The sequence below is a fragment of the Pygocentrus nattereri genome, chromosome 6, assembly GCF_015220715.1.
Source record: "Pygocentrus nattereri isolate fPygNat1 chromosome 6, fPygNat1.pri, whole genome shotgun sequence".
NCBI lineage: Eukaryota > Metazoa > Chordata > Actinopteri > Characiformes > Serrasalmidae > Pygocentrus > Pygocentrus nattereri.
In genome coordinates, this window is record NC_051216.1 from 5864774 (window position 1) to 5881683 (window position 16910).

The following is a 16910-nucleotide window of genomic DNA, read 5'->3' on the forward strand; positions in this document are numbered from 1 at the left end:
TAGTGTAGTTTGTGTTTATTTGCTTAGTGTTAATATTTGAAGAAACGCAATTTATAGAATATTAATTAATAATGATAATATGGACCCAGGAAATTGTTAGTTTTTATTGTTTTTATGTTTATTTATATAATTATGAATACGACTTTATTCTGATGTATATTGTGATAAACTCACTGCTCAGGTCAACTGTTTAAAAACTTGCTTACATGCCTAAAACTTTCACAGCAGAACTGTATATGGCAATTTCTTTAACAATGGTAATGAAAACAACAAAAAAACAACAAGAATCACATTAATAATAATAATAATAATAATAATAATAACAACAATAACAGCAGTAGCACTTATCACTGCCTTTCAGTTGCACTTTAATTAGGTTCTGTTTGGTTATAATTAAGTCTTAAACAGCTGGACAGTTCAGTAAACGATTGCTCAGTAAGTGGTCAAACATTCACTCCAGTCGTCACCACACTGTGTGGTCAACTCCCTAATAAACCCCGCCTACTGTACCAACAAACGCTCAGCCAGACAGAGCCACAGCTAAAGAACACAGACCGCGCTCGGGCCGAGGTGCGTCTGCAGGCAGGAACGTCTGAAAGGGTTTTCTTCAGTTTCTGGCCGCGTTTTATAAGACAAGCAACAACAACTGCTATAGCAAAATTCACTAATTGCACAGAAAACCCAATTAAACGCTGTGGGATTAAATAAGAAACACATTTGGCGGCTTTTCGGGCCTCGATCATAAACGGACACATGCGGCTTCAAAGTGGGAGCGTACCTGTACAGAACAGCTTTGTCAGCTCCGAACACACCGACCACCAGATCTGTACAGAGAAGGAGGGGGAGAAATAACAGGGGATGGGAGAAAGAGACAGAAAAAGGAACGTCTCCTACGTCAAACTAGTCCAACTTAAAGCAGCCAACCTGATGGGTGTTAGCAACACAAATTAAGCCCCTACACAAGTCGTTTAAAACGATATCACATCATATATGAACATACGCTCTGTATTAACAGGAGAGTGAACATCCACATTTAAGTCACCAAACTATCAACTAAAAGGTGAAATTAATAAGAAAATTTATTTAACTTGTGAGAGAACAAGCCCAGCTTGAAAAACCCCATTCAGCTGTGGATCGTACCAGGGTATCCGTTCTGATCTATATCTGTGGCTCCGTGCATGGAGTATCCAAAGCTGGGAGGCATCGAGGCCGATGCCCACTTTCCCTCCAGAACCTGAGAGGGCTGAGGATCGGGCCCTGAGGAACGCCCATTATGGATGTAGACCAGACCCTGTCGTGAAGAACCTCCATACGGGGCAGCGATGGCCACATCTGAGACAGAGGAGAAAGAATAGTCACACACACACACACACACACACACACACACACACACACACACACACACACACACACACACACACACTGGGGATTTAAGTGATATGAATATCAACAAATAATATCCAGATTATTACTAGTTGTAGTATTCATAATAGCATCTGTAACGACAACAAGAATAGTCGTAATACCACAGCTAAGCATGTCCTAACCTGAAATAAATACAGCAACCAAAATAGCAGAACTGGGTGAATTGGCCAAGATATTTTGCTGATTTTTAAAGACACTTAATTTAAACTGGAATTCCATCGATTTTTCAAAATTTCTGCATTTTTAAGTAGTTCAGATGTAAAAACGGTCTTTTTTTTTTTTTTACAGTGGTGGTAACGGGAACCAGATATTTAACACCTTATATATATATATATATATATATATGGGCTAAACTTAACGTATAACATATAAAAACATAACCTTAAAATATCACTGCTCAAAAACCAAACAAGTATCACAATTTTTTGTGATTTTTTTTAACTTCTCTGCATTATTTGAGCTCAACAGCTGTCTTATAAATTCTGCGTAAATTCAATGATGATTGGACCAATCGAAATGCTCCAAAACTGGGTTAAAAAAAAAAGTACATTTTTTCAAAGCAATTTTCTTCCCAGTTCAGTCATTTTCAATTCCACCCGCTACTTAGTCTCCCCCAATCACACGATACTACCAGTGCTAGGAGGGTGAAGGCAGCACAGGCTTCCTCTGAGACCTGTGAAACCAGCCGCCGCTTCTTTTCGAGCTGCCGCTCACGGGACGTCACGGGACAGCCGGACGCACTCGGAGGAAAGCACTGTTATCCAACAGACCCTGCGCTGACCAGCATCAGACTGAGTGATGGGGGGGCATCCTACCCACCCAGAGAGAGCGAGGCCAATTGTGCTCTTGGACTCCCGGCTGCAGACGGCTGCAGCATCACCAGGGATCGAACACACGACCTCCTGATGACCGGGCCAATGCTTAGACGGTTGCGCCACTCAGGAGCATAAATTTCATTGGACAGCAATGATCTGAACTACTTAACATACCAATTAATCTGTTCCGACACCAGACCTCTCTGAATTACGCAGAAATGCTGAATACCTGGTGAAATTCCTCTTTAATATGTTTTTGAAATGCTGATGTTTCTGGCTCCTATGGAGAAGTGAAGCGCGTGTCAGTGCGTTGAATGTGTACCATTAAAGCCGTCCATGTCCAGATCCCCCAGGCTGGTGATGGCGCTGCCGAATCGAGCGTAAATCTCTGATCCTGTGAGCTTTGATGGGGGGTTGAAGGAGAACCCACCTTTGCCCAGGTAAACATACACCTGTCCAACCTCGCGCAGTTTACCATCAGAACCACGCTCCATAAAGAGAGGAGCCCCGACTAACAGATCCACAAACCTGCAGAGCGCGGGAGCGGAATTAGTTCAGGTACATGAGGGCTGACCGATGTCTCGCCTGACCAATAAGATCAGACGATATTGAGAAAACACTGACATTTATAAATGACTTATTTCATACTGTAATAAACACAGTGGTTTAATACAAGGAGGAAAATGATCGTTTGCAAAAAATTTATTTTAAAAATTTTTTCAGCTCTTCTCTTTTACCAACACAGGCTGAAGTGGAAAACCAGAATTATGGTTAAAAGAATTAACAAAAATACGTAAAATGCACCCAAATCTAATCTTTAGATTAGAGAATAGCAAGTAATGAATACAATTTAATAAAATTTACAGTCATATGCAAAAGTTCAAGAGGTCAAATTATATGTTTTGTTGATTTAAGTGTAAATAAGTGAACACGTCCTCTACAGAGTCAAACTTCTGCACATTTTAATACACAGTTACTCTTTATTCACTGAGCTTAACACACACTATATTTCCAAAAGTATTCACTCGTCTGGCTTCACACGCATATGAACTTGAGTGAGATCCCATTCTTAATCCACAGGGTTTAATGTGATGTCGGCCCACCCTCTGCAGCTATAACAGCTTCAACTCTTCTGGGAAGGCTTTCCACAAGGGTTAGGAGTGTGTTTATGGGAATTTCTGACCGTTCTTCCAGAAGCACATTTGTGAGGTCAGACACTGATGTTGGACGAGAAGGCCTGGCTCACAGTCTCCACTCTAATTCATCCCAAAGGTGTTCTATGGGGTTGAGGTCAGGACTCTGTGCAGGCCAGTCAAGTTCTTCCACACCAAACTGGCTCATCCGTGTCTTTATGGACCTGCTTTGTGCACTGGTGTGCAGTCATGCTGGAACAGGAAGGGGCCGTCCCCAAACTGTTCCCACAAAGTTGGGAGCATGAAATTGTCCAAAATCTCTTGGTGCTGAAGCTTTAAGAGTTCCTTTCACTGGAACTAAGGGGCCGAGCCCAACTCCTGACAAACAACCCCACACCATGATCCCCCCTCCACCAAACTTTACACTTGGCACAGTGCAGTCAGACAAGTACCGTCTCCTGGCAACCACCAAACCCAGACTCGTCCATCAGATTTCCAGACGGAGAAGCGTGATTGGTCACTCCAGAGAACACGTCTCCACTGCTCTAGAGTCCAGTGGCAGTGCTTCTGGTGCGATGTAAGGCTTGGATGCAGCTGCTCGGCCATGTAAACCCAGGTACAGATGTGCAGACCTAGGTGCTTAGTTTTATACACCTGTGGCCATGGAAGTGATTGGAACACCTGAATTCAATGATTTGGAGGGGTGACTGAATACTTTTGGTAATATAGTGCATTATTAACAAAAAAAATGTGGCCTGTGCAAAAGTTATGGCACATTTTATACAGTAAATGTGCATAATTCAGCTAAAAAAACAGTAATTGTGAGGTAAAATTTGCAGTTTTCTGTAGTTACCTGTAGAGAATGTGTCAGCTCTTTCCCCTTCACTTTCAATTCTTCACTTAGAAAATCAACAAAAAGCGTGTGGGACGAAGCTCCGCCCACTAGATCATATTATCTACGTTATATAAGATCCTGTGAGATTCTGCTGAAAACATCCGTCAACTGGAAACTGACAACACAAGAGCTGACAAACCAGTCAGTACAGCACTGTTAACTAAAACAACCGGAGTCTGTCCATTTTCGACCACACTAAACTACGTCCACTGATGTCGATTACCAAAGCATCGTCATATCAGCGGAGACGAGATGTTTATACTGAAACTCATGTGACCACATCCTGCCTGATTAACTGAGCCAGAAGCCCAACGTACTCATAATTAAAGCGAAATAATTAAACTTCCTCTTTCTGAGAAATAATGAAATCATTACTCATTACTCACCCATCGTTATTGATGTCAGTCGCTGCCACTGCATTCCCGAAATAGGCAGCCATCTGAGAGGGACAAACAACAGCTCATAAATTCAGATTCACTCCCTGCTGTGTTCACTTACCATTTCATAATGTCAGTAATTACACTGTTATTTGAACTGTGTTGTGTAACAGTGAAGCTGCGCACCATCTATATTTTGTAATATGTATAATAATTATTTATCTGTTGCTCTGTGGCTCAGGAGGGACTGTATTCTGTCCCCTTATGTACTGCATATGTGAGTAGAATGACAAAAGGAAGTTCTGAAGCTCTGAAACAGAAGATCTGGCCTAAAAATCACAATAATTAATTACTTGAACTGACCATCTGCAAAATAGTGATAGATATGACTCTCAGCCAATCAGTGCTTAGTAAATATAAGTCCTACCTAATTATTAATAAAGCGTGAATGGGCATAGAAAAGGGAGTTATTTTAAAGGGGATTTTTCTAAATTTGTTTAAAATGTCAACAGAGTCGTTCAGAGCGGTTTGGTGTGAAACGCTCAGTTCTAGAGAAACTTACTGAGTCAGAACCGTTCACAGTGGTGGTCATAGGAACCAGACGTCCCCCTCTAAAAGCTCCCTCACAAAGTTCCTACAGGAAATGGTTATGAATTCATGGCCTGATGACTGAGACGCTGTTTTACGGTAGTTTTGTGATAAAGTTTTGGTTTAAAATGTATTTTAATCTATTTATGGTGGAGGGATACATGTAGGGTGTTCCGAGGCAAAATAGTCCCCAAAGAACATTTTTTTCCCCAGATTTTCCACTATTTTCCCATCATTAACATTCCATATAAACTCAGAAGACGCGTGTAGGTTCTCTGGTGGTTCTGGATGGTAAATAAAGTGTGTATATCTGTGTTGTAGTCATGGCGACGCCTGGTTCCCATCACCACCACTGTAAAGATATCTGGACCATTTCACACCAAACCCCTCTGTCATTTATACTGAGATTTCTTATCCCGTATGAACTGGTCACACTATCCTCATCATCTGGAGGGTGGAGAAGTCCTAACCTCATTCTGGACTCCGAAAATGAGCGATTTGGTTTAATTAGATGGAATACCACACGTCAAACCTATAATGAAGCGCAGTATTGGAACTGCTACAAGGCAAAGACTATAGTATATGATCTAATCAGATCATTACTGACAAAGGGCTGCTTTTAAAGTATTACTGGTAATGGACAGTTTATATTTCACATCACATCACAACATAATAACCGACTCTAAATGTAGGTATTGTGATATAAACCGAGTCCGTTCTACAGTTTCTCATTAGACTGAATGAATAACCGACTCTAAATGTAGGTATTGTGATATAAACCGAGTCCGTTCTACAGTTTCTCATTAGGCTGAATGAATAACCGACTCTAAATGTAGGTATTGTGATATAAACCGAGTCTGTTCTACAGTTTCTCATTAGACTGAATGAATAACCGACTCTAAATGTAGGTATTGTGATATAAACCGAGTCTGTTCTACAGTTTCTCATTAGACTGAATGAATAACCGGCTCTAAATGTAGGTATTGTGATATAAACCGAGTCCGTTCTACAGTTTCTCATTAGGCTGAATGAATAACCGACTCTAAATGTAGGTATTGTGATATAAACCGAGTCCGTTCTACAGTTTCTCATTAGACTGAATGAATAACCGGCTCTAAATGTAGGTATTGTGATATAAACCGAGTCCGTTCTACAGTTTCTCATTAGGCTGAATGAATAACCGACTCTAAATGTAGGTATTGTGATATAAACCGAGTCCGTTCTACAGTTTCTCATTAGGCTGAATGAATAACCGGCTCTAAATGTAGGTATTGTGATATAAACCGAGTCTGTTCTACAGTTTCTCATTAGGCTGAATGAATAACCGACTCTAAATGTAGGTATTGTGATATAAACCGAGTCCGTTCTACAGTTTCTCATTAGGCTGAATGAATAACCGACTCTAAATGTAGGTATTGTGATATAAACCGAGTCCGTTCTACAGTTTCTCATTAGGCTGAATGAATAACCGACTCTAAATGTAGGTATTGTGATATAAACCGAGTCCGTTCTACAGTTTCTCATTAGACTGAATGAATAACCGACTCTAAATGTAGGTGTTGTGATATAAACCGAGTCTGTTCTACAGTTTCTCATTAGGCTGAATGAATAACCGACTCTAAATGTAGGTATTGTGATATAAACCGAGTCCGTTCTACAGTTTCTCATTAGACTGAATGAATAACCGACTCTAAATGTAGGTATTGTGATATAAACCGAGTCTGTTCTACAGTTTCTCATTAGACTGAATGAATAACCGGCTCTAAATGTAGGTATTGTGATATAAACCGAGTCTGTTCTACAGTTTCTCATTAGGCTGAAAGAATAACCGACTCTAAATGTAGGTACTGTGATATAAACTGAGCCTCATTAGGTTGAACAGGATTCTTACACGTGTTCTTGTCCAACCCAACAGTAGCTACATTCATACATTCGTGGGCGGAGCCTGAACTGATCAACAAAAGAGAAAAATAGGATTTTTCCTCCGAGTTAACAAACACCACACGCAATGTTGTAGCACCACAGCAATGATAAAAACACCCCGGTCAGTCGGGCTCCGTCTCTCTCGGTCTGGCTCTGTTCTTGTGGTCAGCCTGAATGACGGGTTTCATCCCAGATAGACACCCACACCACAATGAATCAGCTCTGCAGCGCAGCAGCCCTCATACAGCAGGGCTCTGGGCTCCTTTCCTCGTCCTGACTCAGCAGTGCTGCTCCCCTCCCGTCCCTCCGAGTCTATTCCCCGTTCTCGCGCTCTCGTTTGCCTCCCAGAAACATGTCTGTAAATAGTTTCCAGATGTGTGAGCAGATTTAGGACATGCACTGCTGGCTTGTAAACAAATAGTAAAGGAACCTGGGCAGGCCCTCAGCTCTGGCTCACATTAGCATGCCAGCGCTAACTCACTCAAACCGCGTGACTGGGCCTGCAGTCCAGATCAAAATAACATTTCAACAAAATATTAAATTTAGAGATTTTCCCCTTAACATCGATGCCATCAACCAGCCAAGACATGGTCATGTGCCTCTATAGTTTGTGAGCTGGATGGTGAGGTAAAGGCAGCGTGTAATGGAAGCCTATACCAACCCAACTGCTACATCACTGTGTTGCCTCAAAATCTGTGGAACTCTACCAGACTGACTTAGACTACTACCACCACCCACCACCACCACCACCACCACCACCACCTACTACTACCACCACCACCACCACCTACTACTACTACTACCACCACCAACAACACTTACCACCACCTACTACTACCACCACCACCACCTAGTACTACTACCACCAACACCACCAACTACTACCACCACCTACTACTACTACTACCACCACCACCACTACCACCACCTACTACTACTACCACCACCACTACAACCAACTACTACAACCTACAACACCACCACTTACTACCACCACCCACATCAACACTTACCACCAACACCACTTACTACCACCACTACCAACAACAACAACAACAACAACACCTACTACCACCACCACCACTACTACTTCAACCACAACCACCACAACAACTACTACTATACCAACAACAACTTATATATATATATATATATATATATATATATATATACACACACACACTTCATGCCGGTGGAAGCTCAAAGTGCTTTACAGACAGGTCACAAATCAGTTATACAGAAATCATTAGTATTTATTTAGAATCAGAAGAAAATGAAAAAGATCAAATTAGCAGATAAAAACTTTAGTTAAATGCCGAGTCAAAGAGATTCATTTTCAGAGGCTTCTTTAAAGTGAGCACTGAGCTTGACTGTCTAATAAAAGGTGGAATTGAGTTCCACAGTTTAGAAGTAGAATAACTGAACGAGTCTCTCCACGTTTTCTGTGTTTTACAGAGGGCGTGTGTAGAAGGCCACTATCTGCAGATCTTAGATTACGTGCTGGAACATAAACAGACAGACGCTCTGTGATGTAAGCAGCGTTTCAAGGTAATTTAGAGCCTTAAAAACTAGCAGCAGAACCTTAAACTCTATCCTGAGTGATACAGACAGCCAGTGCAGCTCTTTTAAAGCAGGACTGATCTGATCTCTCAGTGTTTTGTTGGGATGCTGCTGAGTTTTGCACGAGTTGTAAGGGATGTATTATTTTCTTAGGAAGTCCAGTAAGAAGAGAGTTACAGTAGTCAAGTCTGCTTGTAACAAATGCGTGAACAATGTCATTTCTAATACTGTATGACACACTATAATCCCGTGAGGAACCTTCAGGGCCTTCTAGGCCTTCAGAGAAGGCTTAATAACTTCAGAGATGCTAACAGAACTTTATGGAAGTCCATAGAGTGAACATTAAAAGCTGCACCATTGTTCCACCACAACTTTTAAAAATGAGCAGGTATAACAGGAGCATTTAGAGTATTTTCTCAAAATATTGTCCCAAAAAAAAAGTGCAACACACTCCACCCAAGGCCAAGCTCTGATTCACATTTAAACACATATGGTTTTATGTGAGGAGTCATAGTTTAGGCGCTCAACCCATTTGAACGTTTTTACTTCTTACTTTGCCACAAACAGAAAATGGACACTGTTAAGGTCACATCTGACCGACAGCCGATTTGGTCCGACTCTGAAGTCGAGACGACACTAAATTCCCAAACTGTCGTCTCCACTGAGCAGCTTTTCAGTCGGCAGCTGTGACAGAAGAACAGCTGAACAACCTGGAATCAGCCAGAAATGAACCCAACACCATTCGCCAGACTAAACGGGCTGTAAGAGGCTTTACAGACCGGCTGGAACAAAACAACATCAATACTGATCTGGAGAAACTGACCAAACTGAGCTGAACCTGATATTGGCTCAGTTTTATGGCTCAGCCTGAACTTCAAAAGGCGGGGCTTACAGCAGACTGAGCAGCGAGTGGGCGGAGCTCGTTACTCTGACGTAGCATCAAGCTGCTCGTTAAGGAGCTATAATTAGGAGGAAGGAACTGAACATTAAAACATATTAAAGCCGCGTTCACGGCCAGTTTATTCATTTCTTACTGTATTTATTTAACTGCTGTATTGAAGCAGTAGAGACACTTGAGGAGGGAGTTATCACTATAACATCACGGCTGTGATGATCTACGACCACCAGATCACAGCCGGGATGTTATTTAAAGATAACACTCCCATTCGGGCTCTACTGCTTAATTATGAAGTGATAATGTAGAAGTAAAGCTGGAATTCATATGGGAAAAGGTCTACATGCGTTAAAAAAGGTTCACAGATACAATAACAGGGGAGTTTGAATAAGAAGGAAAATTGAAATAATCTCTTGGACACTACAGGAATGACAGTGTCCCCACTGCTGAAATGCCACTGATATTTGTGTGATAAATGCTGTGCAGCCGGCAGAACTAGGCTTGTCCGGTCTTGTTCAGAAAACCGAGCCTCTCTTTTCTGGATGGCAGTCGTCTGACTCAAGCGGCGACCTGTGACGATTCTCTGAAGATTGTGTTTGACCACTCAGTTGTCTGGACTACATCTAGCTCAACACATATGTCCTGGTACATGTGGTACCTCCGCAAGAAGGGTAACTAAGTTAAGCGCAGGTCCGTAACCGTACCACACTGTGTAACACCGGAAAACCGCGCTGCATGGACATCTACGGATATCTGTGTCTATAGGTGTGGCGACCTCAGTGGTTTCAGGGCTGTAAAGATACTCTATGGTCATGTTGTGGTAAAATATCTCTGCAGCTTTGCTCTCGACACAAACCTAAAAACTCAAAACACCAGGATTGGCAAAAAACGGCACAATTCACTAAAGCTTTCCAGCATCAAGCATTAATCTTGGGCTGGCCCGAACAAACCCACAAAAATCCACGCGTTATGCTCTATTTTGAAATCTATGAGAAGAGCTAGGAGGAGCCAGGTGTTGACCCGTCCTTATACTCCCATTCCTTCCCAAGGCCCAAGCCGTCAAGCTTGATTTTCTTCATCTATTACATCCGGATTTCTATGTTTTTCATTTATTTCTGCTACATATGTACTCTTTCCCTTTCCCAGTGATCATTTTTTATTCTCTCATGTTATAAACAGACCTCAGCTGTGTAGGTCCCATCAGCCGACACCTCAAGGCCATTGACAGAGGGCCTCCTCAACCCCATGCCTCGAGACCACTCACTGACACGGACACACAGCCGAACAGTTCATCCACCAAATTACACTCATATGAGAATAATTATTATCCGTCTATTCATTTTGAAAAATCTTTTACATTTCACATGATCAAAAACCTTTCAGTCGCTCCGCTCAGCAAGACACAAAACACGACCAGATGAACTGTGGAACCAGGGATGTGCGCTAAGGCAAGGCGTTCCGCCCGCTCACCTGCTGGCCGGTGAAGTTCACCATGGACTCCATGTTTCTTCCATTAAAAATGTTCACCTGACAAAACACATCAAGAGGAGATAAGAGGCGGGCCGCGTCTGCTGTTCCACAGAAAGATCTAGCAGGTATATATATTCTGTTAGAAAATCAATGTACTCACATAACCCAGAGCCTTCTCCCCTCTGGGAACTCCAGTGGCGTAATCTAAAGACAACAGGGAGGGCAGAAAAAGAGTGAGACTCTATGGAGGGTCTAATGAGGAACGCTGCCTCTGATTCACTGCTAATGTCCTGGTTCATTTACATCTACGGCATTCGGCTGACGCTCTTATCCAGAGCAACTTACAGTCTGATCATTTTTACACAGGGAGGTGAAGGTGGTGTTAGGAGTCTTGCCCAAGGACCCTTATTGGTATAGTGTAGGGTGTTTACCCAGGTGGGGATTGAACCCCAGTCTACAGCGTAGAAGGCAGAGGTGTTAACCACTACACTAACCCACCTGCTGATAGACCATTAATGAAATTCATGCTGGTCAATAATAAGGAAACTTCTGGTCATTTTGGGCATCTGCTTATCTGCAGTAACACATAATAACATTATTATTTAGATTTTTATTAGTAGTATTAATCTCTACCGTGCTACTGAGCTGAGTGATGTGCATTAAAGGGCTTATATCCTACATTTTTCAGCCCTGGGATCCACTTAAGACATTTGTGTGGTTTTATGAGTGCAATTCATATCAATATAATTAAAAAATAAGTGAAAAAACACAACAGAGCAGAAAAAGCATGAACTTACATTACTCTGAATTACAGGGTTGTTTGCCTGGTCAAAACCTGTTTAACCACTATTTCTACCATTTTAACCTGCTATATTCAAATTTTCTAGCATCTAATTTTCCCCTGATGTCCTACTGTAATAGTTTTATGGGTTTGTACAACAAAAAGAGTCATAATTCATTTTTACACGACCATTTTCCAGCCTCTCTTTATCCGTTAGAATGAAAACATGTTTTTGCTACTGTGCATTTAAGACTAATATATGTAAATGAGCTTTGTTCTGATTGGCTGTCCTGTATTATGCCTCATTCAAAAAGCAATGCAGGCGGAAACACTCCTAATAACTTCTGTGTGAGTGGGTGGGGCTAAAATGCTGTAGGATGAAAAGGCGGATAGGTTTTTGTGACATCACAAACGCAATGAATTCAAAACAGCTTATATATAAATAAAAGGCATGTTCCCAAATTATAGCACTATTTATACACATCATCAAACTGTTATTTAAAAAAATAAATAAATGAGGAAAACTTAATTTTCAAAGATATTTCTTTATGTTTTAACTTAACTACAGTCCATATATGGAAGCTACACTTTAAAAAAAAACAGTCTGTTTTGAATGATTTTTGTGATGTCACAACAGCCAAAATATTTACACTTATATCAACCTATTCAGCCTCTATGGCAGTTTAGGCTTGTCCACTCACAGTGAAGCTGTAAGCAGTGTTTACAGGGCCTTATAGGGCAGCCAATCAGAACAGAGCTCTTTTACATACACCCACAGCAACAAAAACAGCCTGTTTCATTCGAAGGGATAAAGAGAGGTTGGAAAATGGAACAAGGACTCATGACTCTGTACCTATAATAGATGAGGGGTTTAAGCCTCAGACATAAAACATGTAAAATGCAATGCAGGACAGGAGCCCTTTACGCAGCCGGTCTGGTCTTTAAAAACATGGAAGGCCACAGCTTTGATTACTACGTCAGAGGTTTTGAAGATGCTACAGGAATTCTTACCATCCACACCGTCCTCATTAAAGTCACCAACCGTCACAGAGTAGCCTGCAAAACACAAGGCCATGATCACAACACAGCTACAGTTCTTTCCAAAGAGTCAATTATTTGATTCACTTCACTGAAATGATTCAGTCCTTCTGAACTGTTCACCAATTCAGTGTTTTAAGCAGTTCCTGAACCTGTTTAGTTACAGAATCTGCCTGACATTTGTCTGAGAAGCTAATCCTGAAGGCTCTGACTCAGTGGAGTCTGGAGAGGAGGGAGCGCTCTGCTTTTTACACAATCGTCTATAATTAAAGGATTTAGGGCTGGTCCAAAAGTGATGTGTGAAATGGAGAACTAATGTACGCCTGTTTTAACAAACATACGTATGTACACATACATACATTATATATATATATATATATATATATATATATATATATATATATATATATATATATATATACACACACACACATACATACATACATACACACACACACACACACACACACACACACACACACACACACGCCTTCTGAATGCAGCTTATGAAATATGAAAGTTATGAAGAATATCACGAAGAGCGTTTTGGTCCCGAGGAGTTTAAGAGGTTAAAAGGAAAGATGATGTAACACAGGGTTAACACTTTTTTTGGACTGTCAAATTTGAAAGGAGTGTTCACAAACAAAGCATTCAATTTTATAAAAAGGTAAAACCTTAATCGTTGTATTTTTTAAATACAGGTCATAATTTACTCATCACTGCTTTCTGTTTTACTGGCATTTTACACACGGTCCCAAATGGTTTAGAACTGGGTCTGTATCAAATTAACACCAAGTTTGCGTTTGTACCACCAGTTCTTATTAGTTTGGCCAGCAAGTCTGTTTTCTCTCAGCGAAGAGTCCTTTAACCTGCCAAAAGACCTGGCCGGTCTCGCCGATAAGAGCCGGAATGTCACTGCAATCATGATCAATCATCAACGCAATCGATCTAAGGCTCCATTCAGGAGACTTCTCTGACTGTGTAAGAGGGGGCCGTTTAACTGCTGGTTGTTCTGCTTAGTGTCCATTACGGCGAATCAATCAACACTCCTGTCTTTAATTTAATGGAGTTGTATTGGCCTAAAATACTATACAGTTCACTGCAAATACACAGCTGAGCTCGGTATTGGCCGTTTTTGGTCTGACGCTATGCAGCAAATCTTTCTAACCCCCCTCACTGCCGTGAGACCACAGAAACGGCAACAGGCGTCAGTGAATGAATTAGACAGTGAGATTGAGTATGTGAGTACGTTGTTGAGGTTAGCTGGGCTTCACGTGACGTGTGCGATGGGCCAGTAGGCTAGTTTTCTTCATGCCCTGTAAATATAGTAGCATTCGTCCAGTCATACACGTCACTGATAAAACAATCTGCATGTTCGTTTTCACGCCTAATGAAGCTGTGAGCCACGTCAAACTCATTTTGCTGGCATCGTGGAGCCCTGGGGTGGATCTCAAGTGGACTGAAATGTGGCAGGTGGTCTTTTTCCCTACTTAAAACCACTTTTAAACCCTTTTAAACCCTTTTAAACCCTTTTAATAGACGCTGCTATCCAGGTCGTCCACGTTGGCTGTAAGCTGGGCAGAACATATCTTTAAATTACGGTGAACCCAAAACAGATTTGCTCAAGCCAAGTGGTTCATGAACAAGGTCACGAACATTTAACAGTGCGCTCCGAAATGCTGACCTTCAACCTTGCTGAACGAGAGACGAGAGCTTTCAGAATAATGACCACATGCTCACTGTAATGGTAGAGGAGCACTCGGACAGGGAGGCTTACCCAAATAGCTGTCATCATACTGGGCGCTGGCTGTCTTGGTGGCCATCTGGTTGCTGTAAGGTGTGATGAACTTCTGATTGAATCTGTTGATGACCTCTGAAATGTCGTCCGATATCAGCTGGCCTGATGGGAAAACAGGTCGTTACTAGGGCCGCGTCTATGGACTTTTAAATAAATAAATAAAATTAAATAAAACCAGATTTCTTGTTATTATTATTTTTTTTATTATTATTTATTTATTTATTTATTATTATTATTATCTCATTCTTTTGTAAGGCTGCATAAATAATGTTCCCTTATTTTACTTATTTATACTTACTATTTATAATTATACTTACTGTACGCACTTATGATTATGAAACAAGCAATTGTTTTCAAAGCAAGCAGCATAAAATCAGGGGATCCTGACCAATCTGGCAACCCTGAACGGGTTACTAAGGACGTTTGAAAGCTTCGGTGACCAGAGGTGCAGCAGAGCAGAGCAACATTTTATAAACCATCGTCATTGTCGTTTTGGTGAACTATTACTAGTGAAGCAGTGACGATGCATCAGATTCTACTTCATCAACACGTTTAAAATCCCGTTCTACCAGAGCAAACCTTAAACCCAGCTAGAAAACCACGGAAATGAACAGGGCGCACTTCAGTTTCCTGAAAGTGGCACAGAATATTCAAATGTTTTTATACTTTAACTCTCAAATTTCTCAAATTACACTTTTTCACTTTTACACGGCTGAAAATCTCCCATAGGTGTGCAGTCGGGATGAGATCTGGGGACTGTGAGTCAAGAGGCTTTTATTGTCATTCCATCCATGTAAAAGTACACAGTGGAGAGAAATCACGTTCCTCCAGGAACATCACGATGAAACAAGGAACAAACAGTACAAAGTGCGAACGATGCAGAGATTAAACCAGAAACAATAAATACGGTAAATTAAACAGACAGACACAGTAAACAGACAGGACAGTGCAGCACCGACACTCCTCGTGAGTTTAAGGACCCGACTGCCTGAGGAACAAAGCCGTCACAGAGTCTGGCAGTGGTGGCACGGATGCTCCGGGATCTTCTCCCAGACTGCAGCGGTGAGTAAAGTCCGTGTGAGGGATGGACGGGGTCGTCCACAATGCTGGTGGCTGGTGACCCCAATGACCTTCTCCGCTGTCCTCACCATACGCTGTAGGGTCTTGCGCTTGGAGGCCAAACCAGGCGATGATGCAGCTGCTCAGGATGCTCTCCAGAGTCTCCCTGTAGAACATGGTGAGGATGGGAGGGGGGAGATGAGCCTTCTTCAGTCTCATCTAGAGTAGAGGTGCTGCTGGGCTCTCTTGGCTATGGAGCTGGTGTTGAGGAACCAGGTGAGGTTCTCTGTGATGCGGACACCGAGGAACTTGGTGCTCCTGACGATTTCCACAGCAGAGCCAGTGATGTTCAGTGGTGGGTGGTCACCTCGCACTCTTCGGAAGTCAACAACCATCTCCTTAGTTTGGTCCACATTCAGAGACAGCTTGTTGGCTCCGCACCAGTCCGTTAGCCGCTGCACCTCCTCTCTGTTCGCTGACTCGTCGTTCTTGCTGATCAGACCCACCACAGTCGTGTCATCAGCGAACTTGATGATGTGGTTTGAGCTGGACTTTGCAGTGCAGTCATGAGTCAGCAGAGTGAACAGCAGTGGAGCCCTGAGGGACACCGGTGCTCAATGTGGTGGTGCTGGAGATGTTATTTCCCATCCTGACTAACTGAGGTCTCTCAGTCAGGAAATCCAGGATCCAGTTACAGAGGGAGGCGTTCAGGCCCAGCAGGCTCAGTTTTCCAATCAGCTGCTGAGGAATGATGGTGTTGAACACTGAACTGAAGTCTATGAACCAGATTCTGATTTAAGTGTCCTCAAATGTCCAGGTGGGTGAGAGCCAGGTGGAGTGTGGTGGAGATCCAGTGGGTCCAGTGAAGGAGGAAGCTGGTCTTTAATGTGCCTCATGACAAGCCTCTCAAAGCACTTCATGATGATGGGAGTGAGTGCAATGGGATGGTAGTCACTGAGGCAGGACACTGGAGACTTCTTCGGCACAGGGATGATGACGGTGAACCTGAAGCACGTTGGAACGACTGCAGTGCTCAGAGAGATGCTGAATATGTCCGTGAGAACATCAGCCAGCTGTTTGGCATATTCTCTGAGCACTCTGCCTGGTATGCTGTCGGATCCTGGTGCTTTTCGTGGGTTGACTCTGTGCAGAG

General features: G+C 42.2%; 1 protein-coding gene across 1 annotated transcript in view; it reads right to left on the reverse strand.

The window, feature by feature from the left end:
• itgav (integrin, alpha V) overlaps positions 1-16910 on the reverse strand; it is a 78606-nt gene that overhangs the window by 37441 nt on the left and 24255 nt on the right. Inside the window, exons 7-14 of the mRNA XM_037539279.1 lie at positions 14678-14800; positions 12874-12918; positions 11242-11285; positions 11082-11138; positions 4655-4707; positions 2563-2768; positions 1141-1332; positions 779-824 (exon numbers count right to left, since the gene is read on the reverse strand). Of these exons, the coding sequence (XP_037395176.1) occupies positions 779-824; positions 1141-1332; positions 2563-2768; positions 4655-4707; positions 11082-11138; positions 11242-11285; positions 12874-12918; positions 14678-14800 (766 nt within the window). The remainder of the gene's footprint in view (positions 1-778; positions 825-1140; positions 1333-2562; positions 2769-4654; positions 4708-11081; positions 11139-11241; positions 11286-12873; positions 12919-14677; positions 14801-16910) is intronic.